Source organism: Rana temporaria, chromosome 1, assembly GCF_905171775.1.
Source record: "Rana temporaria chromosome 1, aRanTem1.1, whole genome shotgun sequence".
Classification (NCBI taxonomy): domain Eukaryota; kingdom Metazoa; phylum Chordata; class Amphibia; order Anura; family Ranidae; genus Rana; species Rana temporaria.
The window spans coordinates 389,614,525-389,642,439 of NC_053489.1; the positions used below are offsets into that span (position 1 = coordinate 389,614,525).

General features: G+C 45.4%; 1 protein-coding gene across 1 annotated transcript in view; it reads right to left on the bottom strand.

Moving 5' to 3' along the window:
* LOC120912131 (MAP kinase-interacting serine/threonine-protein kinase 2-like) overlaps positions 1–27,915 on the bottom strand; it is a 237,520-nt gene that overhangs the window by 64,573 nt on the left and 145,032 nt on the right. Inside the window, 1 exon segment of the mRNA XM_040322579.1 lies at positions 10,052–10,156. Coding sequence (XP_040178513.1) covers positions 10,052–10,156 — 105 coding nt within the window.

Below are 27,915 nucleotides of genomic sequence, written 5' to 3' on the forward strand. Positions count from 1 at the left end.
AGTTAAACCTTGTTTTTTATTTTCTTAAAAGAAATAAGTGCACCGAACCTAATCTGTTTCGCATTGTTCAGGTAGATCTCCGCCTCTCAAAGGTTGCCTACCCTTGATATAAGGACATATCCCTGATAGGTTCAAAGGGTGGTTTCTACAGGGCAGTTGAAGTGCTCAAGCTTTGAGGAGGAAGAGTTACACAAGGAGGGGGGTTGTGAATCTTCCACTGCGGAAGTAAAACCTTCCCTCTTGTCCCGAGTTGAGTCCTGAGGCCTAACAGCCTGATGAAGGAGCACGCATGCTTCGAACATGTGCCACGCCCACCAACTGTGTATCCAGAAATGACATCTCTTCCCACCCGTGCACCTGTGTCTACCAGAAAGCACTGGGAGCTACCAACCCAGCCAATGGCTAGAAATCTCTGGAGCAGCACTCAGCGGGATTGGTCTGGAGTTGTCCAGTAGATACAGTTGTTTGACAAGTGCAATTATTATTGCTACTGTCAGTTGACACTTTTGAGATGTAATAAATTATTAAGCTGGTGACAAGACTTAATGTATTAAGAGTTAGGGAAGGCGGCAATCACCTGTTTGCTGTGCTTCTTAGTCCTTTTTGTGCCAGTGCTTCAGCTATTTCTGTGCTTGACCACAAGAGAGGTCCGTCCCAACACAAGGTTATTTTCAACAAAAGGACACTTGTTTTTAAAGCGGAGGTCCACCTAAAAAAAAAAAATATTAAAAGCCAGCAGCTACAAATACTGCAGCTGCTGACTTTCAATATATGGACACTTACCTGTCCTGGGCACCAGCGATGTCGGTAGCCGAAGCCGATCTGTTGCTCGGTTCTCGGCTGCTGCCATTCGAGGTAAGGGAATCAGGGAGTGAAGCCGCATGCGCGAGTCGCGCTGCACATCCTCACTGTGCGTCTCCCAGAAGACAGCAATGGAGGACAAAGTGGGCACAGGAAGTGACGTAGGTCATCGCGGCGACCTATGCCATGAAGTGGGAGCAAATACCTGTATTACACAGGTATCTGCTCCCTCCTCCCCCTGAATGGTGCCAAATGTGACACCGGAGGAGAGGGAGGATTCCAAAAAGTGGACGTTCCATTTTTGGGTGGCACTCCACTTTAACTACATATTAGATTTGAAAATAACAAGATCTCCCTCCGACGTCAGATAAAAGAGGGTCTGACAGTGAAATGTTTTAAAGTTTACTTTGCTACTAATAGCGGGTGGGGGGGGGTGAGAACACACAGAGGGAGGGAGGGAGGGGAGGAACGGTGGGAGGGGAGGAACGGAGGGAGGGAGGGAGGGGAGGGACGGGAGGGAGGAGAGAGGAGATCAGCGAATGACTGAGGCACATAAACTGACCACGGTAATCAGGGATCAGCAGCCATGATTGTTGTGGTCAGCACACCAAGGGGGACAAAGGAACAGGCAGGATAAACCATGTTTTTTACTGCTTACAGAGGAATAGGCTACAAGCACTGTGCGGTTTAAATAGCTTTTTTTAGGGTTACAACCACTTTAAATACACTAACAAATTATACCCTAACTCCAGCTCATCACACTTTAGAAGTAGTTACAGCAAAAAGCGTTTTGCTTTTTGGGAATAATTTACATGAATAATTAAAAGTTGATCATTGTAAGCATCCTCAGTGTTGAATTGTTTGTCTCATCCCTGTAAACTGATACATACATCTGCAAGTGAGCTTGTTCTTTTGAAAAACAAACTTACTGGCTGGAATCCCAGATAAAGAAAACTAATGCAGCCATCACATCTAAGAATGGGTAAGTTGTAATATAATAAATGTTTGCTTTTGGGCTTAAAGGATAAGTTCACTTTGCAGGTAAAAAAAATTTGCATTTATTTTTTTGGAGCCTGTAGGTCTCCTGCAGATCTGTCAGTGTATCTGTGTGTATGGACACACAGATACACTGACAGATCTGCAGGAGACCTACAGGCTCCAAAAAAATAAATGCACATTTTTTTTTGCACATCCCGTACGGGCAAGCAGATATAATCTGACAGGAAGAATCAATGAACTACCACAGCGCTCCAGAGCACCGTGGTAGTTCATTGAGAACTGCAAGCTGACAGCCGCAAAGGATGTCGGGCCTTGTAGTTCATTCACACACAGAGCTATGTGAATGAATTACGCGGTCGAGTGGGTGGAGCCCCGCACGGCCGCACTCATTTCAAAAAGTGACAGCTAATATGGGGAACTTCTCCCCATACTGCTGTCACGGGGAGTGCGGGGAACGGGCAGCGGCTTTAGCATTGAAAACATGTTCCACCCTAAAAACGGGTAGAAAATGTAACATGTTCCCAAAGGTGAACTTATCCTTTAACCACTTAAGACCTGGACCATTATGCAGGTTAAAGACCCGAGGGGTTTTTACAATTTGGCACTGCAATGCTTTAACTAATTGCACGGTCATGCAATGTTGTACCCAAATGAAATTTGCATCCTTTTCTTCCCACAAATAGAGCTTTCTATTGATGGTATTTGATTGCCTCTGCGATTTTTTTTTTTGCAATATAAACGGAAAAAGACAGAAAATTTTGAAAGAAATTGATTTTCTGCGTTTTTTGTTATAAGAAAAATCTAATAAACTACATTTTAGTCATACATTTAGGCCAAAACGAATTCAGCCACATGTCTTTAGTAAAAAAAAAAAAAAAAAATAAGCGTATATTTATTGGTTTGCGCAAAAGTTATTACAAACTAGTCTACAAACTAGGGTACATTTTCTGGAATTTACACAGCTTTTAGTTTATGACTGCCTAGCTCATTTCTTGAGGTGCTAAAATGGCAGGGCAGTACAAACCCCCCCCCCAAATGACCCCATTTTGGAAAGTAGACACCCCAAGGAAATTGCCGAGAGGCATGTTGAGCCCATTGAAATTTTATTTTTTTAAGTGATTGAATAATGACAAAAAAATTTTTTTAGTTGTCACTAAATGACATATTGCTCACACATGCCATGGTTATATGTGGAATTGCACCCGAAAATACATTTTGCTGCTTCTCCTGAGTACGGGATTCCACGTGTGGGACTTTTTGGGAGCCTAGCCTAACCAAGCACCGCCTTCAGGATTTCTAAGGGCGCAAATTTTTGATTTCCCTCCTCACTACCTAGCACAGTTTCGAAGGCCATAAATGTCAAAATAGCACAACCCCCCCCTCCCCCAAATGACCCCATTTTGGAAAGTATACACCCCAAGCTATTTGCTGAGAGGCATGGTATTTTATAGCTCTCATTTGTTATATAAATGAAGAAAGAAAATAAACTTTTTTTTTTCTTTTTCCAAACCTTTGTGACAAACAGCGAGATCTGAAAAATACTCACCATACCTCTCAGCAAATAGCTTGGGGTGTCTACTTTCCAAAATGGGGTCATTTGGGGGGGGGGGGGTTGTGCCATCTGGGCATTCCAAGGCCTCCGAAAATGTGATAGGCAGTGAGGAAAGAAATCCAAAATTTACACCCTTAGAAAGCCTGAAGGCGGTGCTTGGCTTTTGGGGTTCCGTGCGCGGCTAGCCTCCCAAAAAGTCTTACACATGTAGTATCCCCATACTCAGGAGAAGCAACAGAATGTATTTTGGGGTGTAATTCCATTTATGCCCATGGCATGTTTGAGCAATATATCATTTAGTGAAAACTTTCCGCAACTTGTGTCAAAGTATAAAATATTCCATGGACGCGACATGCCTCTCAGAAAATAGCTTGGGGTGTCTACTTTCCAAAATGGGGTCATTTGGGGTGGTTTAGAAGCTTATGTCACACATCATCCACTCTTCTAACCACTTGAAGACAAAGCCCTTTCTGACACTTTTTGTTTACATGAAAACATTTTTCTTTTTTGCAAAAAAATTAAAGTTGAACCCCCAAACATTATATATTTTTTTAAAGCGAAGGCCCTACAGATTAAAATGGTGGGTGTTGCATTTTTTTTTTCACACAGTATTTGCGCAACGATTTTTCAAACACATTTCTTTGGAAAAAAATACACTTTTTTTTATTTTAATGCACTAAAACATACTATATTGCCCAAATGTTTGATGGAATAAAAAAGATGATTTTAGGCCGAGTACATGGATACCAAACACGACATGCTTTAAAGTTGCGCAAACGCGCAGTGGCGACAAACTTCATAATTTTTTAAAAGCCTTTACAGGTTACCACATTAGATTTACATAGAAGGTCTACTGCTAAAATTACTGCCCTCGATCTGACCTTTGCGGTGATACCTCACATGCATGATGCTAGACCGACGCTTGCGTTCGCCTTTGCGCAAGAGCAGGGGGGACAGGGGTGCTTTTTTTTTTTTTTTATTATTATTTTGCTTTTTTATTTTTTTTAAGCTGTTACTTCCTTTTTTTTTTTATTGTCATCTCAGGGAATGTTAATATCCCCTATGATAGCAATAGGTAGTGACAGGTACTCTTTTTTTGAAAAAAATGGGGTCTATTAGACCCTAGATCTTTCCTCTGCCCTCAAAGCATCTGACCACACCAAGATCGGTGTGATAAAACGCTTTCCCAATGGCGCCGTTTATATCGGGGGGGGGCAGTTTTTTCATGCAGCCTGTTAGATTGATCGGTGGGTATGCCCACCATTAGAATACCTCCCTTCATCCACCCACTTCTAATGATGGGCATACATGCTCCATTTATATATGCCGAAGCATGGGGGCATCTTCCCGCAAAAAAGTTATGCCGTGTACACTCGGTCGGTCTTTTCCACGGGCAAGCCTCCATCGGAATTTCGACCGTATGTACGTGGCATAAAGTTATGTCGCGTACACATGGTCGGACTTTTCCGCGGGCAAGCCTCCGTCGGAATTTCGATCGCATGTACACGGCATTAAGAGCAAAATCGCTCCTCCGCCCCCATGCTTCGGCATATATGCTCTTTTTTTATTTTAACTGTGGTGGTGAAATCACCTCCTACAGCAGGCATGTCCAAAGTCCGGCCCGCGGGTCAATCGCGGCCTGCGTTCCGGTCGGTCCGCCTAGTGGTCTTGACATATATATATCTTTTATAGCCCCCAACGAAACCCTGAGCGCCGGGGGCCACAAAACATAGTATGCTGGCTGCCTTGGAGGGGGTGGGATGAGTGTTGTGCATACAGGAGAGTAGTTCCTGTTTACACAGCATCCTGTGTAAAAGGAAGTACCGTCTCTTTAAAGAGGCCCGTCGAGAAAACAGGAGTTTCTCCTGTTTGTCTGTTAGGGCTCGTCCCGCCCTCTCTCTGTCTCCTCTGCAGGCTGCACTGACAATGGTGAGTCTGCATTCATATGTAGTGGGTGCTGCATTTAAGGCAACAGTGATGCTGCAGATGGGCACTGATTAGGCTGCATTGATGGGCACTGACCCTTATTTTGCTTCACAGTTGTTATTTAAAATTTAAGATTTTTTTTTCCTGAAACTTCCTTTTTAAAGTGAAGGTGCGCGTAATAAACCGATAAATACGGTATATCCAAATAACATGCCCAAGCTCATCTCTTTACCACACACAGCCACAAAGGCAGGAGAATTCTTGTTGGGCAGTGTATTAGTTGCTTGGAGGAACACACTTAGGCCTAGTACACACGATAGGATTTATCCGCAGGTACGGTCCTCCGGACCGTTTCCGCGGATAAATCCTCTGAGGATTTTGATCCGATGGAGTGTACACACCATCGGATCGAAATCCGCGCCGAATTCCCATCGCAATGACGTGTCGCGCCGTCGCCGCGGCGACGTGCGCGCCGCTGTCATATAAGGAATTCCACGCATGCGTCGAATCATTACGACGCATGCGAGGGATGGGTTCGGACGGATCGATCCGGTGAGTCTGTACAGACCACCGGATCGATCCGCTAGAGCCGATTCCAGCGGATAGATTTCTTAGCATGCTAAGAAATTTTTATCCGCTGGAAAATCGGTCGGCCCGAAATATATCCGTAAATAAATATCCGCTGGATCGTACACACATGCGGATCTATCCGCTGAAACTGATCCGCGGATCAATTTCAGCGGATCGATCCTCTCGTGTGTACGGGGCCCTAGACCGAATTGCAATGGTTTAAAGAATGTCAGGCAAAATGGTCCGCCCTCAAGCATGTTCACTTCATTAAATCTGGCCCTCTTTGAAAAAAAATTGGACACCCCTGTCCTACAGCGTTGGAGTCACGGCTTTATGTATCGTGGGAGCAAACGCTGTTGCTGTCAAGATAAATAAATCCGTGCTGCAGTTGAATGGCGTACCTGAAAACAAAAAAATGGTTAACAATAAAACACAGTAAACAGTAAAGAATAAAAAAATTACATACCTGAAAAGCAAGCATGATAAAACATAACAACAATAAAACATTGCAGAATAGAATACAGTAAAAAAGAGCAGAACAATAGAGAGAGAATAGAGAGGGAGAGAACAATAAAACGACAACTATTTATTTATTTTTTTTTATATATTTTTTGTGTTTTTTATTTTTTACTTTTTTTTCAACACTTTTTTTGTAACTGTAACTGTTCAACTTTTCGGTTCCAGGTTTGGGTCTCTCAAAATGCGATGGCATCTTGGGAGACCCTGTGTAAGTGTGTCCTAGCCTGTGAAATGCTGTACCCTACGCTAAAACTGCACTAGTGTCTGCACTAGCGTTCAAAACATTTACCAATGCAAAGACCAGGATTGTCAGGACAGCGGGGACAATAATAATGGGTGTCATGCCTATATCCACGCTTTCTACAGACACAACATTTTCTTTGGGGGGCTCGTTGGGTAGGGGTACTCTCAAGGACGGAAAATGCCTCTCATGCAGTTGGCTTACTGCATTTGGTTGGGAATGGTGAGGTGCAGCACTGCCTGGATACAGAAGGGCTGTGACGATCTCATCCTGGATTTGAAGGAAGGATCCAGTCTGTCCTGAAGCTCTGTATAGCACATGAGCGTTCAGCAAAGCCAATTGAAATAAGTATAGAGACACTTTTTTGTACCAGCGTCTCGCCTTACGGGCAATTTGATATGGCACCAACAACTGGTCGTTGAGGTCCACCCCTCCCATATATATTCGTGGACACAGAGGGGTTTCTCCACAACACCAGCCACCGTACGAATTTGGACTGTCGTGTCTGCGTGAAGGGAGGTAAGAACGAATTATTATCCCTCCACTTCACAGTGAGCAAATTATTACACCTTGAGCAGGCTCTCTCCCCAGCCTAAGACGGGATTCTACAAGCCACTAGGGAAAGCCCCGGCGATTAGGTCGCACAGTGCCACATGCTCCAATCTGATGATCAAACAAGTGACTAAAAAGTGGCACGCTCGTGTAATAATTGTCCACATATAAGTGGTACCCCTTTACGAATAAGGGTGACACCAAGTCCCACACAATCTTGCCAGCGCTCCCTATGTAATCTGGGCAGTCCTACCGGACTATCTTTTCCCTCATAAACCATAAAGCGCCCTGTATAGCCTGTTGCCCTGTCACAGAGCTTATAGGTACTGTTTGAAAGACAAGCGGCCAGAAAATTTAATCAGGGACTCATCAATGCAGACAACTTGATGGGGAGTATACAAGGCTGCAAAACGTTTGTTGAAGTGGTTTATGAGGGGCCGAATTTTGTAGAGCCGATCGTATCCAGGGTCTCCACGAGGACGACAAAGTTCATTGTCGTTGAAGTGCATGAACCGAAAGACCGCCTTGTATAATTTCCTTGCCATGGAGGCAGAGAACACGGGCATATGGTCATGTGGACCAATACGTCCGCAACTCCGGGAATTTATGTATGCCCATGTTGAAGGAAAGGCTCAGAAAGATCTTAAATTCGTAAACCGTAGCTTGTTTCCATTCTCTGGCAAGGGCGGACTGGGGACAAATGGCAATGAAATGACCAGCATACAAATTAGTCTGGCCCACAATAGATCTATAGAGATCTTCCGTGAAAAACAGTGAATAAAAATCAAGTGACGTAAAATCAGCTGTTTCCACCTGAATACCAGGTTGGCCAGTGAATGGGGGAAGTACGGGTGCTGCAGAAGTGGTGGGGACCCAATCAGGATTGGCGAATGCAGCAGGAAGGGCACTATGGGCACGACAGGCCTGTCTTTGTCTTCTTCTTGGTGCCAGCGGAACAGTACTTGTGCTTGCCACCTCGCCAGCTTGAACTGCACTTATGGGACTCGCCACGTCACCAAGTGTTACTGCAGTGCTGAATGTACGACCAGGGTGTACTAGGCCGCTGGTGCTTGTCAGTTCACCAGAAGGAATAGCGGCGCTAGTACTGGCTTTCTGCTCCATTGCACCTCAACAACAGCAGAATGGGGTCAGGTACGCCTGACCTTAGCAGGGACCTCATCTTCGTCGTCAGAGCTATCTGACATGGAGCTGCTGTCTTTTATGGGATTGTATTCTGAGCCCGAATCTGACAGATGCGTGACCTCCTCTTCACTATCTGTCATGCTCAGAAACTCGTAGGCCTCTTTACTAGTGTACCTTCGATTTGGCATTTTGGGCTCTAAATTTAGTGGTACACTAGTAAGGATTCACAGGTAAAAAAGCACCTGACTGTCAGCAAATGTATAAAACGCTACCAAAAAAAAATGTTAGCGATCGCAGGGATCAGGCCTGTCTCTGCGAACGCTGCAGTTATGTGTGTTGTGTTTTGTAAGTGACAGTGATCGATCGATACTGCACATGGGTGGGCTGGGCTGGGTTGGGCGGAGGGGCAAAATGCAGGTGATAGCAGGTATCTGGGCTGATCCCGCTAACAATGCGTGTTTTTGGAACCCTAAACTGCTGGGTACGCTAGTATAGATCCGATCAGATAATATACCACTAAGGGAGGTGTATGTGCGTGGGTATTGCGCGTGGGTGTTAGCGATACTGGCACTAATCTGACGCTGCCTGGGGTGACGCAGACCCTAACTGACACTAAAATTTAATTGATATCACCCGCCGGGCTATCAGGGGGTTAAACCTTTATTGGGTTATATATACAGCGGGTGCCCTGATGCTATAAAAAGCAAACTAACCAACCAGCATCACCCGTAACACTTTTACGGCGATCACTGGTAAAGGGTTAACTCTAGGGGCAATCAGGGGGTTAAAACCTTTATTAGGCAATATATGGGGGAACCTGACGCTATATAAAAACCTGATTGGGAACCTAAATAACTAACTGGCTAACCAGTGTCACCAGTGAAACTTATACGGTGATCACTGGTGAAAGGGTTAACTCTAGGGGCAATCAGGGGGTTAAAACCTTTATTAGATAATATATGGGGTACCTGACGCTATAAAAACCTGGCGGCGAACCTAAAAAAATAACTGGCTACCTAGTGGCACCAGCGACACTACAGCGATCAAGGGGTAAACCTGTATTGGGGGGGTAGGGGGCTACCCTGGACCTAAAGGGGCCTAACACTAATGTCCCTAACACTTTTTACTGTCACAGATGACACTAAATGCAGTGATCAGTAAATAAATGATCACTGCAATCAGTGACACTGTGACTGGGGGTGATCTGGGGGGTGGATTGTTTGCCTATGTGTACCTACGTGTCAGTGTAGTGTTGGTGCACTTACTTGATGTCTTCTCTCCTTTCGTCCGGCGATCTGGACAAAAAGGAGAGATGACATCACTTCCTCCTGCCTGTATTTACATTACACAGGCAGGGGAAGCTTCTCATTCGCCAGGAGCGATCGTGAGGAGGTGGCCAGAAATCAATGGCCGCCCCCTCATCCCGGATCGCTCCTGAAGCCAAACGGACCGCCGCAGGCACCGGGGGGGTTGGGAAGGCAGGCATGTACATGTACGCCCATGTGCCCACCCGTGCCATTCTGTCGACGTATATCGTCGTGCCGCGGTCCTTAAGTGGTTAATACTGCAATAAAATTGCAAATTGGCAAGACATTGTCAACTCAGACTTCACATATTTTTGCAACGTACATGTCATTCTAAAAAGGTTATATTTTTATTGCTTGTTGTACAAAATAAACTATACTGGGTTGTTGACATGGGAGATTAAACTGAAGCAAAAGCCAATGCTAAAAATGTATAGAAAATACCTTTGTTATGCAAGTAGTTCAAGGCTTCAGCAATATCTCTCACAACAAAACTGGCTTCCCTTTCATTGAAATGTCTCCTTTGGTGTATGTGATTTAGTATAGAACCTGTAAAAAAGCAAAACAGCAACACTGTATTAAGGCACTTGCACTCACTGGTTTAATATGCAAACCAAGGTTTTCCAAATTCCCTCATGTCTCTTCCAACTAAGAAAACTTTTAATTCTGTAAAATTTAATGGGGACCAGCAGCTCACCTCTACGTATAAGCCCTGCCTTGAGGTGACTGAGCATGATCAGATGCGCAACCCCATCTAGTGGCTATACCCCTTCACACACTGAAAAGCAGTAGCAAGTAGTGAGCAAAATGGTAATAACCATCCTAACTACAGCAACATGCAGAAATTATAATAAAAAAATAAAAACTTCATCTCATTCAATTTGACTGCATTTGTTAAGAAAAATGCAAATCCTTCTGTAATCGGCACCCGTGCAGAGCAGGTGACCTTCCGTGGTTATTATACAGCAGTGCAGATGCATGCCACGGGACAGTGGCAATCACTATAGTAATGGGGACTTCTACAGGAATTCTCCACTTCTACAGTGGTTCCACAGGTATGACATTTGCATGCTTACATGAAACTATTCAATAACATTCATACTTGGAATTCCCCTTTAATGAATTGGCCAGTGCCAAGTGAATACAAATGATTAGGATAATTTAAGAACTATGCTGTTATGCAGTAAGAAATAGAGAATTTATTGCTTGACTCCCAACCTGTAAAATATTGAAGCTGAGCAGCAAAAAAATAGATCCATGGACACAGTGCAGTAAGTCCAACTCATTTACTTTGGATATTGAAACCATATGAGAGTAGGAAATTTGTTTCCTTCAAAGGTCTTGAGACACGCTACTGAACTTTTTAAAGTAGATCAGGAGATATGCATCTTGGGCAACTGTGGAGGAAATGCAGATGTGGCATCTATACCATTTTCAATAAATTAAAAAATTAAATTAAAAAATTAGGATGTACTTGGTGATGAACCAAAAAATTCAAATACCCAGGTATTTCAGATACCACCTGTAAATGCGAAAGTGAAACACCTTGCGATAGCTTTGATGTTTCTCTGGGCTTTTATGTAACTGGAACAAATCCATACTTCTACCCAAAGTCCATGGGCCAGATTCACCAAAAACTCCGGCGGCGTAACGTATCGTCTTTACGTTACACCACCGCAAGTTTTCAGTGTAAGTGCCTGATTCTCAAAGCACTTACCTGTAAACTTGCGGCGGTGTAACGTAAAGCCGTCCGGCGCAAGCCCGCCCAATTCAAATGGGGCGTGTACCATTTAAATTAGGCGTGCTCCCGCGCCGGACGTACTGCACATGCTCCGTTTTGAAATTCCCGCCGTGCTTTGCGCAAAGTGACGTAATTTTTTAGAACGGCGACGTGCGTAACGTACATTCGTATTCCCGGACGTCTTACGCCAAAAAAAAAAATAGAAATTCGACCCGGGAACGACGGCCATACTTTAACATGGCTCGTCTAAAGTTAAGCCATGTTAAAGCAGGCTTAACTTTGCGACGGGAAAAAATTACTAGCGACGACGTAACGAACGCGAAAACCTTTGTGGATCGCCGTAAACCCTCATTTGCATACCCGACGCAGGAAAACAACGCAAACTCCACCCGGCGGCGGCCGAAGTATTGCATCCTAAGATCCGACGGTGTAAGTCAATTACACCTGTCGGATCTTAGGGCTATCTATGCGGAACTGATTCTATGAATCAGCCGTATAGATACGACAAGAGATACGACGGTGTATCAGGAGATACGCCGTCGTATCTCTTCTGTGAATCTGGCCCAACATGTTTGAGAGAGGAATGCGTATAAAAAAAGGAAAAACGCATGTGGCTCACATACAGATTTGTATTCATCTGTATTCTATTGATACGCCACGCAACTTCTAGGATGCTCCGGCGTATCTTTGTTTTGTATCCACAAAACAAGATACGCCAGAAGCTGGGCTAGATCCGACTGACGTACGTCTTAGTACGCCGTCGGATCTAAGGTGCATATTTACGCTGGCCGCTAGGTGGCGCTTCCGTTGATTTCCGCGTCGAGTATGCAAATTAGCTAGATACGCCAATCCACAAACGTACGTCTGGCCGGCGCATTTTCTTACGTCGTTTCCGTAAGGCTTTTTCCGGCGTAACGTTGCCCCTGGGACTATGAGGCGTACGCAATGTTAAGTATGGACATCGGGCCAGCGTCGAATTTTCGTTGTTTACGTAGTTTGCATAAAACGTTCGCGAATAGGGCTTTGCATAGAATTACGTTCACGTCGAAAGCATTGGCAAAAGCAAAAAAACATCATTTACGTGGGGTCAAGACGTTCTAACATAAAACACGCCCACAATGTAGTGATTTGAATTGCGCGTCCTTACGCCGACACATTTACACGTGCAAATTCTTTGTGGATACGGAAAATACGCTGTAAGTTACGGCGGCGTAGTGTATCTGAGACACGCTACGCCGGACTTAAAAATGCGCCGAGGTACGTGGATCTGGCCCAAAAAGTCTAAGACAATATACACATTCTAGTGTCCAACCCCGATTCTCTAACGCCCCCCCCCCCCCCCCTCCTATACACACACATCTTATACACACACATCTCTTCCCCCAATATCCCCTAAAAAACACCCCTGGCATTAGTGTGCCAACAGTTCCCATTGTTCGGCAGTAGTTACCAGTTTGGAGGGTGTGGGGGCAGGTGGGTTCTATTTGAGGGGGGAGGTGTGTATATGGGGGGTGGGGAGGGGGATCAGGGATGGACACTAGAATGTGCATATTGTTTTAGACATTTGTAGTTATTGATAACTTGCGGTAGCCATAAAATGGAGAGTAACCCCCAGATGTAATCACACTCAATACTATTGAATGTCTTGGCCAGGTCAAAGAACAACAGGGATGTAATTTTGTAATTTTCTGTGGGGACCTAAATATTAAAAAAGGCTCTTGAAATGTTAGCTGCCAAGAATTTATTGGGCATAAATAATTTTTGGTCTGAGTATACAGTGGGGCAAAAAAGTATTTAGTCAGCCACCAATAGTGCAAGTTCTCCCACTTAAAAAGATTAAAAAAATGTTGTCCCTCGTAGTTGAGGTATACCTATGATGACAATTACAGGTCTCTCTCATCTTTTTAAGTGGGAGAACTTGCACAATTGGTGGCTGACTAAATACTTTTTTGCCCCACTGTACTACTATATGATCACGTTCATTACCCTAGATTCACAGATGTGAATTCCAACTTATTAATATGATGGGGCAATAGGAATCAGTAAAAAGGTAGGTCGATCATGACCTGGGGACATAGAATCTGGTATGTGTCTGTTTTGGTATAGACTTCCACTGGTCACCTTATTAGGAAAACTGGTCAAAACTTCCTCTAGCTCTTAAAGTGTTTAAGGAGTTAGAAATATGTGTTTCCTGGGAAAGGTGTAGAGAACGTCCAACATCATTATACATAGAGAGAGAGAGAGAGAGAGAGAGAGAGAGAGAGAGAGAGAGAGAGAAGTAGACCATAGGATACGTTGAACCCGCCGTGTAGAGCTGACTGTGCAGGCGCCGTATACCGCCGACTCGCAGCTTGGCTATTTACGGAAATCTGGTAACGCGCCTTGTGCGACATGGGAACTGTTTCACCAGACGTCAATCATCTAACCCAGGGATAGGAACGCCCAGTCCCGCAGCAATCAGAACCCTGAAGCCGGGGAGAAAATCACAATATAACGGTATGTACAGAAGAAGATTTTCACCGCTCCAGGTGAGCCCTATAGACAATCAGGGACGGTCGGATTACCAAGGTGCTGGCAATGCACGTAGCAGTAGCAATAGGAGGAAGGAGATGGACAGCCGCACTCCGAAATAACTTTTCAAAAAAGTTGTCTTTTATTTTCAAGCAGGAACATGCATAATCACCACAACCATAAACCAGGACAGCAGACTAGTTTCGCACTCTTGCTAGTGCTTAATCATGGCTTTGGAGCATGCTCAAGCAAAAGATCTATGAGGGTGGGAGGCCGTTTACATCCAAACAGCAGCTCTGTGAGGCTGTTCTGACATCTTGCAAACAAATTCAAGCAGAAACTGTCCAAAAACTCACAAGTTCAATGAATGCAAGACTTGTGAAGCTGCTATCAAAGAAGGGGTCGTATGTTAAAATGTAACGTGACCTGTTAAAATGTTTAAAAAGTTAAAATGTTGCTCAAAGTTTGATTGAAATAGCTTTTGATTTCATGCAAATATGCTGCAAACACAACAAATGACAATTTTCAGTTCTTTACAACCTATAAAGTGTTTTGAAATTTACTGTGCGTAATAATCTGGAACAGTGCATTGTAGGTTTTTTATTTTGAATACATTTTTTTTTTTACCATTAGGAGGTTTGTTCAATAAAATTTTAATTGTACTCTTAATAGTTGATAACATGATAATTATGCCGACTGTTTACATCAATTATTTAGGTAAATTAGAAAAATATCATTGGCATAATAATTTGGAACAGGGTGTTCATGTTGTCTTTTTCTTTTGGTTTTTATGCAAGTATATTATCAGCTACGATTATACCTCAAATTACTCAATGAAATGAATAGTCCTGCTCACATAATGTGTTGCAATGTGACTTTTAGTAATTTTGTTTATATTTCATAAAACACAATCACCCAGAATTTTAACTCCCTGAAGAAGGAATATACAGTAACAATTCCGAAACATGTTGGGCGTTACAGAATACCTTTTATACTGACCACAGCATGACTGGCAGCTCATGGGAATACATGTACCAACTGGGTTTGATTGCAATTTTCTATTGTGCAATATATACTATGTATATGTATATCTTGTTTTTATTACTGTAGGGCTATGTTTGCAAAGTTAATCCATATTTCATTGGTTCTCATAATTTCAATTAGAGGGGGTCCAAGAGGTGGTAGCAGCGATGGATTTTTATTTTTTCAGCTTGCTGGCAGAGGCAGCCAGCACCAAATTTGCAGATGCCAAGATTGTAGTTCTGGCCACCCACAGACTTCTGGCGCTAACAGATTGGTTGCTAGGAGTTAATGCACATCATTACTGCCGATTGGTTGCTAGAAGATACTGAACATCATTACTACCAACTGATTGGTTGCTAGAGGTTAATGCACATAATTACTGCCAACTGATTGGCTGCTAGATAGATTATGCTACACACAACAGTCCCCTTGCCAGAGCAGAAGTGTTCTCTTCCATTGAAGCAGAATTTAACATGTGGCAGAAAAGCTTAGTTAGACTTACCGGTGACGGTATTTCTAAGAGCCTTTCAGGACAACCTTGGAGAGAGCGCAGCTCCGCCTCTTCAGTAGGAAACACCCACAGACTTTAAATCCCTCCTCTTCCACCATGGCTTCAGTTATTGTGTGGCCTCCGGCACTGGAAAACAAAGCACAGAGAACCACAACACCATGATAGATACATCATAATTACATTTAATATACATTTAGGGAGGGAAATAGCGGTTGTCCTGAAAGGCTCTTAGAAATACCGTCACCGGTAAGTCTAACTAAGCTTTTCTCAAATCGCCTTTCAGGACAACCTTGGAGAGGATAACCAAGTAACTTACCCTAGGGTGGGACTACTGTCTGCAGTATAGCAAGTAGATTATGCGCAAAAATTTTATCAGAGCATTGTTATCGGAGGCAGCATAGTCAGTCTAAAAAGTTGAAATCAGTGAAAGTTCCAGCTGTTTGGGATGGTGATGGGGGATGTGCGGGTATGTTAGAATGGGAGTATGCACACAGGGCTGCCGTCAATAAGGAACAGAAACCATGTTCCAATCTAGCAGACAAACAAGGAGAGAGGCGCCTCTGGGTGCAGTACTTAAAACAGTTTTTAAAAATAAAATTAAAAATAAAAAAACCACAAGTGAAAAAAGCCACTCACATTTTGGTGGTCAATCGAAAACGTGTGGAAACAATTTTTCTCAAGCTCGAGAAAGGAATGCGGCAGCCCTGTCATTCGCGGCCAGCATTCAGAAACGCGTCGCTTTCCTGGTGACGTCATCCCTGCTCGTCCATCGGCACACACGGCTCGCAGCGCCTGCACAGGATCCCCCTGCCCACCGCCGAAAATCACAGACTCCACCAGCGGCAGAAGGACAGATCCCCTGCATCCCACAGCGCTGTACCAGGGACAAAGGGAAAGGACACCACCAGATGATACCTACCTACCCTCCTGAAAAATTGTTTCCACACGTTTTCGATTGACCACCAAAATGTGAGTGGCTTTTTTCACTTGTGGTTTTTTTATTTTTTATTTTATTTTTAAAAACTGTTTTAAGTACTGCACCCAGAGGCGCCTCTCTCCTTGTTTGTCTACTGTCTGCAGTACCTTCCTGCCGAAGGCTTGATCTGCGGCCGACAGCAAGTCCAACCTGTAGTGCCGAACAAAAGTTGAAAAACTGGACCAAGTGGCAGCCTTACAGATCTGATCAGCCGTAGCACCGGCCCTCTCGGCCCAGGAAACTGCGGTTGACCTTGTTGAGTGAGCAGCGATACCTGAGGGAGGAACTTCTCCCTTTGCTTGATAGGCTTCTGAAATTGCTTGTCTAAGCCATCTACCGAGCGTACTCTTAGAAGCTTTTCCCCCTTTGCGGGGACCGGAGAATACCACGAAAAGAGCATTTGATTTTCTGAACTCCTTGGTGACGGAAAGGAACTGTAATAAACATCTCCTCACATCACAGCTTCTTCTCCTGCATTAGACGGGGCTGAGGAAAATGTTGGTAGAATTATTTCTTGCGACCGATGGAAAGTTGAGGCCACTTTCGGTAGGAAGGCTGGATCCGTTTGTAGGATCACCCGGTCTGAAAGAACTCTAAGAAAAGGTTCTGTAATTGCTAGAGCTTGGAGCTCACTGACTCGCCTTGCTGATGTAATGGCGACTAAAACAATTGTCTTGAGAACTAAATTTTTTAACGATGTACTCTGTAAGGGTTCAAACGGAGCTCCCGTGAGACCCTGCAAAACAATAGATAAGTCCCAACTAGGAAAAACTTGGAGGGCTATAGGTCTATTTCGAGCAAGAGCCCTAAAAAATCTAGAAATTAAAGCTTCTCTGGATAGAGATTTTTCAAGATAAACTGAAAGAGCCGCCACCTGTGTTTTCAGGGTGCTGGCTGCCAGACCTTTCTCCATTCCTTCATGGAGAAATTCCAGAACTGAAATAGTACTCTTGATTTCCCCTTTTCTACTTAGTAGAGTCTTAACCACTTTATCAGAAAGTCCTTTCGATTTTAGAAGGTCTTCATCAGAAACCAAGCACTTAGATGTAACCTGCTTGCTTCCGGATGGCACACAGAGCCCTGTGTCAATAGATCCTTCCTGCATGGTAATTTCCAGGGAGGTTTTGTGGCCAGGTTTAAAAGTGTTGCAAATCAAGGTCTTTTTGGCCAAAAGGGAGTGATCAGGAGTAAGTTGGTGTTTTCCTCCCTGAACTTCCTTAGAACCAGAGGAATTAGTGGGAAAGGGGGAAAAGCTTAACACAGCCGGTAATTCCATGGGTGTGCTAGGGCGTCTATGCCCACTGCCTGATCCCCTCTGTGAAGAGAAAATTATTTCTGAACCTTTGTATTTTGCTGACTTGCAAACAGATCCACTTGAGGATGTCCCCACTCCTCCGAGATCATGTCGAACACCTCCTGGTTCAGACTCCATTCTGCTTCCACCACTCTTCTTCTGCTTAGAAGATCTGCTAGCAGATTTTGTGATCCCTTCAGATGGACTGCCGATAGGGAGGCCACATTTATTTCTGCCCAGGACAGAAGTTGATTGGCTAAATCCATGAGACCTTTGCTCCTGGTTCCCCCTTGCTTGAGCACATAGATTACCGCTGTCGTATTGTCTGACAGAATCTGTACATGATGTCCCTTGACCTCTTGTTGGAAGGTGAGGAGACCCAGAAAAATGGCTTTCATTTCTCGCCAGTTTGATGATTTTCTTGCCTCCACTTTGGACCAAGTGCCTTGCGCGGTTTGACCCTCCAGATGGGCTCCCCAACCCCAGGAGCTTGCGTCTGTTGTTAGACGCTTGTCCAGGGGAAAGACCCACGGGAGACCTCTCGTTAGATTGGGAGCATCCCTCCACCACCATAGCGCTCGTTTCACCTTCGAAGATAGCCTGAAACGTTTTTCCAGCGGCTCCTGGTGCGACCAAACCTGTAGAATGTTCCTCTGGAGAGGTCTGGAGTGTAATCTTGCCCACTGGACTGCTGGAATCGTAGCCGTGAGAAGGCCCAACACTGACATGGCTGTTCTGACTGAAACTGAAAGGTTCGTCTGGATCTGACCCACCGCTGAAAAGATCTTCTCTATCTTTTCCTGAGGCAGGAACACTATTTGTACCACTGAGTTTAGGGTATAGCCCAGAAACCTCATCTCCTGTGAAGGATCTAGATTCGATTTTTCTAGATTTAAAATCCAACCTAGACTTTTGAGATGAGTCTGTGACGTTTGAAGATTCGTCACAATCTGATCTCTGGAATCCGCAAAGAATAATAGGTCGTCCAGATATGGAACGACCGAGATCCCCTTCAGTTTCAGAGGTTCCAGGGCTTCCGCCATAACTTTTGTAAAAATCCTGGGGGAAGATGAAAGGCCGAATGGCAGGGCTCTGAACTGGAGATGCCAGACTGACGTTCCCAGATTGATGGCCATGCGAAGAAACTTTTGGGAAGCCGGCGCTATCGGTACATGTAGATAGGCGTCCCTTAGGTCCAGGGATGCCATGAAGCAGTCTGGAGATAACAGTTTTCTGATGGAATAAATTGTGTCCATGCGGAAGTGTTTGTACCGTATTGATCTGTTTAGGATCTTTAGATTTAGAATCAAACGGTATTTTCCTGAAGGTTTTTTCACCAAGAATATATGGGATAAAAAACCCCGGCCCTCCTGTTGTTTCGGGACCTGGACAATAACTTCTTGTTGAATCAGATCCTGTAAAAGGTTCATCATGGCAGAAGCTTTTTCCTGATCTCTTGGGAGGGCTGTAAGATAAAACCTGCTTGGCGGGCATTCTGAAAATTCCAGTCTGTAACCTTGTGAAACGATGTTCCTTACGAATGGACTTGTGGATATTTGATTCCACTGAGGGAGAAAAGCTGACAATCTTCCCCCCACTGGAGTAGGTTTGTCACTTATCTTTAGGGGCTTGATCTGGGGGAGATCTAAAGAGAACTCCGCCTCTTCCCCTACCCTTTTGAGGAAACCAGCGTTTTTTGTTATCTTCCCTATTTTTGTAGGGTTGTTGAACAGCACGAAAATTCTTTTTAAAAGTTTGCTTCTTCTTAGCGGGGAAAGCTTTCTTTTTATCGGCCGTTCTGTCCAAGACTGTTTCCAGGTCTGGGCCAAAAAGGAAATCTCCTGAAAAAAGGAATGCCACAAAGTTTGATCTTTGAGGCTGTATCCCCTGACCAAGTTTTTAGCCAGACTGCATGCCTAGCTGAAGTGCTGAGGATCTGGCTGCCATTTTAATTGATTCAGCTGATGCATCAGCCATATACCTAACTGCATTAAGTATTAGAGGGAAAGACTCTAGAAGGTCTTTCCTATGGGTACCTGCTTCCACGTGACCCTTTAGCTTCTCTACCCAGCATTCCAGGTTACTCACCACCACCGTGGAGGCCAAAGCTGGTTTGAGGCTGGCAGATGCGGAGTCCCAAGCTTTTTTCAGGAGGGCATCTGCCCTTTTGTCCATTGCATCTTTTAAGACCCCCATGTCTTCAAATGCCAGATCTGTCCTCCTAGAAACCTGTGAGAAAGCAGCATCAACTCTAGGTTTCTTATTCCAAACTTCAGACTCTTTACTTTCAAAGGGGAACCTTCTTTTAAGAGATTTGGGTAAAAAAGGCCCTTTTTCCGGATCTTTCCATTCTTTTTTAATTGTGTCTGATAACACTTTATGAACTGGAAAAACTCTGTGTTTGGAATCATCCAGACCCTGGTACATTTTATCATGGACAGATAATTGTACTCTTTCCTCCTGAATATCCAGGGTAGTGTAAATTGCACTTAACAATTCATCCACGTCCTCCAGGGATAATTTATATCTAGAGGTTCTGCCCGTATCCTCTTCCTCCTCTTGATCAGAGTCTTTAAGGGAGGGAAGAGTACTTGTCCCTTCATCCCCAGAGTCCACTACTACTGGCCTGGAGGTGGAAGCTTGTGGGCTTGCTGGTGGTTGCTGGGGCTTAGTATGAACCGAACTTTGTGCTAGTATAGATTTAACTGAACTGAGTGAATCCGAAAGTTCCCTGACTGAGGAAAATAGGTCTTTAATTTGTTGAGAAGATTCCTCTTCAACCAGCTCTTTAATACATGATCTACACATAGGTTTTTGCCAAGAGTCTCTAAGAGGATTTTTGCATGAGGGACATTTCCTTTGGCTTGGTGGATTTACTGGTTTAGTTTTACTCGCAGTTTTTTCCTGAAACGAGAAATTAAACTAACTTTAACCAAAGCTCTATCTAGCTAAGAAAAAAAAAACACCACCGTGTAATACCACCACCAAAGTGAATTGTCCCCTTTAAAAAACATAGCAACCACCATATCACTGCATAGACGGCCCAGCACAAGCTTCCATCAAGCAGAACAGGCTCCCATAGGGAGGAAAATCCATTACACAAAAAAGCCCATAAGGTTCAGAATAAAGGCACCATTGTACCCCTCTTACCTGGGCCTGACCGGTGCTAACGACGCCTGCATCCGCCATCGCTGTAGCTCTTTCCTCCATTGTAGAGAGACAGCAACTAGTAGAAACGCTGGGGTTTTTAAATTTCCCGGGCTCCGCGTCATCAGATAGAGCCGGAAACGGAAGCGCCGGTCAGAGAACCCGCCCTCTAGTCCCTGCGTTCCAGGCGCATGGAGCCACAAGCGCCACGCCTCCACAGGAAATACAGCGTCGCCGGCGTGACGTCATCCTCCAGGCCGGGACCGACATGCGGGAAGCGCTAAATGAACGGCACCCGCCCGACCACCAGGGCCAAGACCTGCGGACTCCGGGCACCAGACGCCTCCTTTCCCATGGATCCTAAAGCTCCCGTGAGCAGACGAGACTAGAGGACTCCGGAGCATCCCCCCTTACAGGTACCATGGGGGAGCTGGGATGGTCCATACAAAAACAAACAATTACTGAGGGAAAGCCTGTTCTCCAGCCTTGGAGAGAAACGCAGCTCCCTGGCTCCAACCTGATGCTTCCACCATGGCGGAGGAAACACAATAACTGAAGCCATGGTGGAAGAGGAGGGATTTAAAGTCTGTGGGTGTTTCCTACTGAAGAGGCGGAGCTGCGCTCTCTCCAAGGTTGTCCTAAAAGGCGATTTGAGAAAAACAGGATTTTTAAAACAGCTTACCTGTAAAATCCTTTTCTTGGAGTACACCATGGGACACAGAGCCTTTATCTTTACATAATGAGTTTAGGGTCACCAGCGGTGATTGGACACTGGCACAACCAATTGAAGACAGTTGCCCTCCATATAACCCCTCCCATCAGGGGAGTACCTCTGTGTCCCATGGTGTACTCCAAAAAAAGGATTTTACAGGTAAGCTGTTTTAAAAATCCTGTTTTCTTCTTTTTTTTTTTTTTTTTTATCGTACACCACGGGACACAGAGCCTTTATCTTTACATAATGGGACGTCCCAGAGCAATGCTTCATATGAAGGGGGGGAGACACAGATCAAGCAGGCCGCCATGGACCAGAAGCTTTATACCGCTGCCTGCAGCGCACTTCGCCCGAAGGCGGCATCCTCCTGTCCTCTCACGTCCACCCGATAAAATTTGGAAAATGTGTGGACTGAGGACCAAGTTGCAGCTTTACAGATCTGAGTAACCGAAGCCTGGTGGTGCACTGCCAATGAAGCGCCTATCGCCCTGGTAGAGTGCGCCTTAACAGAAAAAGTAGTCGTCCTATTCTTTAAACCATAGGCTTGAATAATTGTCTGTCGAATCCATCTTGAGATAGTGGATCTTGACGCGCTTGCCCCTTCTTGGGGCCATCTGGCAAAATAAACAAAACTTCTGTTTTACGTATCTGAGCGGTTGCCTGCAGATACACTTTTACTGCTCTCACAAGAGCTAGAGAGTATAATAATTTTTCCTCCGCAAAAAAGAAAGGCAGGACAATGTCCTGATTTCAATGAAAAGACGACACCACCTTAGGTAAAAAGGCAGGATGGGGTCGTAGCACAATTTTGTCTTTATGACAAACTAAATAAGGCTCTTTACAGGAAAGAGCTGCCAATTCAGATACTCTAGCTGAAGAAATAGCAATCAAAAAGGCCAACTTCCTGCTTAAAAGAATCAGCGGAATGTGGCGAATAGGTTCAAAGGGTTGCTTCTGCAACACTGATAATACTAGATTCAGATCCCATGGGCACAAGGGAGACTTGACTGGCGGATTGTTTCGCAGTACCCCCTGAATGAGATGCCAGTGGTCTTTGAAAGAAGACTGATAGAGCTGATATGTGACCCTTAATGGTACTAAGGGCTAATTTCATATCCAATCCTAGCTGGCAAAAGGCAAGAATCCTATTTATGTCATATCTTTGAGGATTCCATTTGTTGGTTTCACACCATGAAACGTATGCTTTCCAGACTCTGTAGTAAATAAGTCTAGAAGCTGGCTTTCTGGCATTGATAATTGTGTAAAGCACTGGACCTGAGATCCCTCTCTTCTTCAGAATGTGGGTATCAGCAGCCAAACCGTCAAATTTTGCGTTTGTAAGGAAGGATGGAACACTGGACCTTGCGACAGCAGGTCGTGGCGAAGTGGAAGCTTCCAAGGTGATCCTACCGCCATCTTTATGATCTCGGCTTACCAAGGTCTTCTGGGACAATTTGGGGTCACTAAGATTACAGGAATTTTTTCCTTCTTGATCCTGCAGAGTAGCCTTTGTAAGAGAACGATTGGAGGAAGCACATAGATCAGTGAGAACTGATTCCACGGGACCACCAGAGCATCCGATCCATAGGCCAGAGGATCTCTTGTCCTGGACACAAAATTGTCCAACTTCCTGTTGAACCCGGAAACTAATAGATTTATATCCGGGGTCCCCCATCTCTGGCATATGGCCTGAAAGATCTTGGGGTGGAGAGACCACTCTCCTGGTGACAGCTGCTGGCGACTCAGATAGTCCACTTGCCAGTTTTTTACCCCTGGGACGAGAATTGCAGAGACAAGGAATATGTTTTTCTGCCCAAGTCAAAATCCGATTCACCTCCTTCTTCTGAGCGCGGGTGCCTCCTTGGTTATTGATGTAAGCTACTGCAGTAGCATTGTCGGATTGAATCCGAACTGGGTGGCCCTGTAACCTGCTTGTCCAGGTTTTGAGGGCCAAGTATACTGCCCTAATTTCCAGTATGTTGATGGGCAGGCTCCTTTCGGTCTTAGCCCAGGTTACCTGGGCTGAAGCTTCTTTCAATAACGCACCCCAGCCTACACCACCTTCCAAGTGACTGGGGGAAAGGATCTTCCTATCTGCTAGTTCTTGGTCTTTAACCACCAACTGAAGCTTTGGCGCACCTGTGGCGACAGGCGCATGGGTAAATCCAGCGCTTGGATCTTTCTGTTCCAGGCAGTTAGAATACTGCCCTAAAGTAGTCTTGAGTGAAATTGGGCATAGGGAACATCCTCGAAGGAGGCTACCATCTTCCCCAATAGCCTCATGCAAAGGCGAATAGATGGTCTCTTGTTTGTCTTGACCTTGTGGATCAGGTCCCTTAGTGACTTGATCTTTGGTTCTGGTAGGAATACCCAGCTTTGGGCTGTGTCTATGATCATGCCCAAGTACGATTTTTGTAAGTTTACAATCCATCCTAAATGCTCCAGGTACTTTATAGTGGCGAGCACAGCGTGATCTAATTTTGCTACTGACTGATCTATAATCAGTAGATCGTCTAGATAAGCTGTTATGGCTATGCCTTGTGCTCTGAGATTTGCCAACAGAGGGGCTAGTAACTTTGTAAATGCCTGAGGTGCGGTAGCCACACCAAAGGGCAAAGCCACAAACTGAAAGTGGCGATGTTCTACCACAAACCTTAAAAATCTTTGGTGAGGGGGATGGATTGGCACATGCAAGTATGCGTCTTTGATATCTATTGACGCAATGAATTCTCCCGCCTTGTAGGGTGGCGACCACTGATCGAATAGTTTCCATTCGGAAATGGCTCTTAGATCCAGAATGGGTCTGAAGTCTCCGTTTGGCTTTGGAATTACAAAGAGGTTTGAATAAAACCCTGAACCTTGCTCCTTTAAGGGTACTTCTGTGATCACCCCTTGGGACAGCAAGTGATCCAATCCCTTGAAGAAGGAACGCTCTTCTTAAAGGATCCTTGGAAAGCCTTGAGCTTCGGAACTGAGAAGATGGGATCTCTTGAAATTCCAGCTTGTACCCTAGGGATACTGTGGATACTAACCATCTGTCCTGGATTTCTGTCTGCCATGCCGCTGAAAACTGACAAAGCCGTCCCCCCAATCGGCCGAGCGGGGGCGCCTCTTCATGCAGAGGCTATGGGGTTTTGCTTGTTAGCCCTTACTGCTTCTTGTTCTTTTGGGCCTGGTTTTCTTTAGTTTTTGTGGCTGGCTGAAAATGCCGTCGCCACTGGCTAGAAGTAGATTTACCTGGAGCCGGGGAGAGAGAACGTTTAAAAGAAGGTCTCTTGTTTTTCTTCTTCTCTGGTAATAGAGTGGTTTTCCCACTTGATATCTCTTGGATATATTACTCCAAATCTTCCCCAAAGAGGCGTTCGCCATGGAAGGGGAAACTAGCCAAAAGCTTTTTGCATTGTGCCTCTGCAGACCAATGCTTTAGCCAAAGAATTCTGCGCATATGCACAAGTTGGAGTGTGAGACGCGATGTTTGCGAAATCAAATCTCTCATAGCGTCAACTGTAAAACATAAGGCTTTATGGCAAATTTTGAGTTTGACTTGTTCTGGAGGCAGCTCCTTCAGCCCTTGTTTTACCTGGTCCTTGAGTGTAGTACGCACTGTTTCAGCATAACATTGCACCTGGGAAGCAGAAAGGGGTTCCTCTGAAATCCCTGATCCGTCCGACTCCTCATCCTTGTCCTCTGTAGGGGTTATCTCATCCTCATCTTCAGATTTTTCTGAAAGAGGATCTAACACCATTTCTGCTTCGCTTTTTGTCCCTTTGCGAGGACTTTGCGATTAGCGTAGCGATCTTTCCCTCCAGTTTTTCCATGGCTGCGATAAAAGTGTCCTCAGTGACATATGCAGGCGCCACTGGAGAAGTAGCTACTCCCGATGGTGGCAATGGTTCCTCCTGTATTGGTAAATCAAGATTTACAGGGGAGGAAGGTCTCAGGCGGCGGTGCCTTCTTGTCTTTTTTAGTCCCTGCATTCTTTCTAAGGGAAGACATATTAACAAGCCACAAGCCAAGGTACCAATAAGCATATACTACTGTGCTCAGTTTAGCAATCTACATAAAGTATGCAACTTAAACACACAGTTTCATGCTATGGAGTGGGTGTCTCTCTTGGTAGTGCCCTACCAACCACATAGAGCTTACGTGCCCCCTTCCGCTGCTGCTGCTGCTTGTGTCCCCTAGGGAAGAGCTGCCGGCCTCCATGTGCTTTTGAGGGCTCCTGTTTGAGCGCCATCTTTTAATCCACGTGCGCACACCTGTGCACGTTCCGATCTCCTTCCGCCCCCCGTCTATAAAGCGTGCGCCCGCCTGGGGCATTATGGCGGCTGTAAGGGATGAGAAAGCAACTCTCTGCTTCTCCCTGATGCCTTACTTATCCCCTCTTGGGATACTCAGCGCTCTGGGGGAGAGAAGCTTGCAGCGGAAGGAATGTGCTTGTCCAGTGGATCTGACATCCTGGCAGAGTGAGGTGAGTAAACTCAGCTCTTGGGGGCGTGGCCTGGACCAGCATGTGAGAGGACATAGATCTCACAGCTCCTGAGCTTGATCCGTGACTGATCCTCCCTCAGCCAAGCCACACACTTTCTGCTGCTATATGCTGCAGCGCACCGATCCCGGGATCTCAGGGGAACCTCCGCCAGCCCTCTGCTCTAGGGGAATGGTCCGAAAAGGACTTTTTGATTTGGGTCCCGATTTCCAAGATGGCGCCGCCGCGCTCACAGTGAAGGGCACCCCACGAGGCGCTGACAAGATGAAGGAGAAAGGTCCTAAAGCGCAGAGGCTGCCGAAAGCACAGGGTAAGGAGGCACCCAAGGACATGGTATATTACACCCAGAAAATGAATGGGCTCACGGGGGACTGAAGCTGCAGGGCACTCCAAGCACATTGAGCCTGAATTGAATGGGACACAGGCACAGGCGGCCATTTTAGCGGATCACAGTGAGAGTAAGGAATCATATCAGGCTGACTCTGGGGCCCAAAGCACTAATGTCATAGATACAAATGGGGCTGCTCAGCCCACATTGGCAGATATCCTCAGGGCTGTTAATCTTGGTAATGCCTCAGTGAATACCATGCGGGAAGAATTGTCGCTGCTGCGACATAATTTACAAAAAAGAGATCGCACCACGGCTGTGGAAAGCAGGGTGAGCGAAATAGAAGATCATTAACCCCCATAGAAAGAGAAGCCAAAGCTGCCTATTAACTGGTGAGGGAGGCCACTGACAGAGATGAGGATTTTGAGAACCGCCTCAGGAGAAATATACGCATTGTGGGACTCCATGAAAAGGTGGAGGGCAGGGACCCCACAACATGTGGAGGGGTGGCTGCTGGACATATTTGGGAAAAATACGTTTTCTCCCCTATTCGCTGTGGAGCGTGCTCATAGAGTGCCACCCCGTCCACCACCACCTGGAGGGCCTCCCAGGTCATTGCTGGCAAAACTGCTGCACTAAAGAGATAGAGAAACAGTGCTCTGCCAGGCAAGGGAGCGGGCCAACATACAGCATAATGGTGCCAGGGTGTCCTTTTATCCTGACTTCTCGGCGGAGGTGACGTTTTTTGATGTGAAACGCCGGCTTAGGCAGCTGCAGCTACCATACGCCATGTTGTACTCGGCCAAGCTGCGGGTAATTGTGAATGGGCAGGCACAATTCTTTGAGTCGGCCAAGGATGCAGTTAACTGGCTTGACCGGAACGAGCAGGCCCTGAGACGGCGAGGACAAGATGGCAGGGAGGATGGATAGTGGTGCCCTGGCCCATGGAGGGCTCCTGAGCCAGCCATGTAAAATATGGTGGAGACTTTGTACTACTTTTACCCAGATGACCCCTGGCTGAGGGACATTATACTGCAACAGATCAAGACGAGAGCTTCAGAAATCCTAAGAGTGGATCTACAATATCTGACTTGTTGTGGCCCCCTGAGTTTGTATGCAGGGGCTCGTGCCTGCTCTGCCCGGTTGGCAGGGATCGGCACTGAACGGTTGATGAGGTCAGCGGTTTGCGTCCTCCTTTTTCTTTTTCTGTGTTTTAATGGGTGGTTTTCCAGCACTACTTTTACAGCGGTCAGTATGAACAGCCAATGTGCATTTCTTCCGGAATTCTTCAAGGGCCAAATGATCATCAGAGTCTCGGGACTGATGGGGCTACTATTATGTTTTATTTTGGTGAATGGCGGAGGTTCCTATAGTATCGTGGAATGCGAGAGGACTTCACTCCCTGCTTAAAGGAACACTAAAGGTACAATTTTTTTTTTTTTTAAATAACATACATGTTATACTTACCTCCACTGTGCAGATCGTTTTGCACAGAGTGACCCGGATCCGTGTCTTCTGGGGTCCCTCGGTGGCTGTCTCGGCTCCTCCTCGCAAAAGCTTTCCACGTTCATGCGAG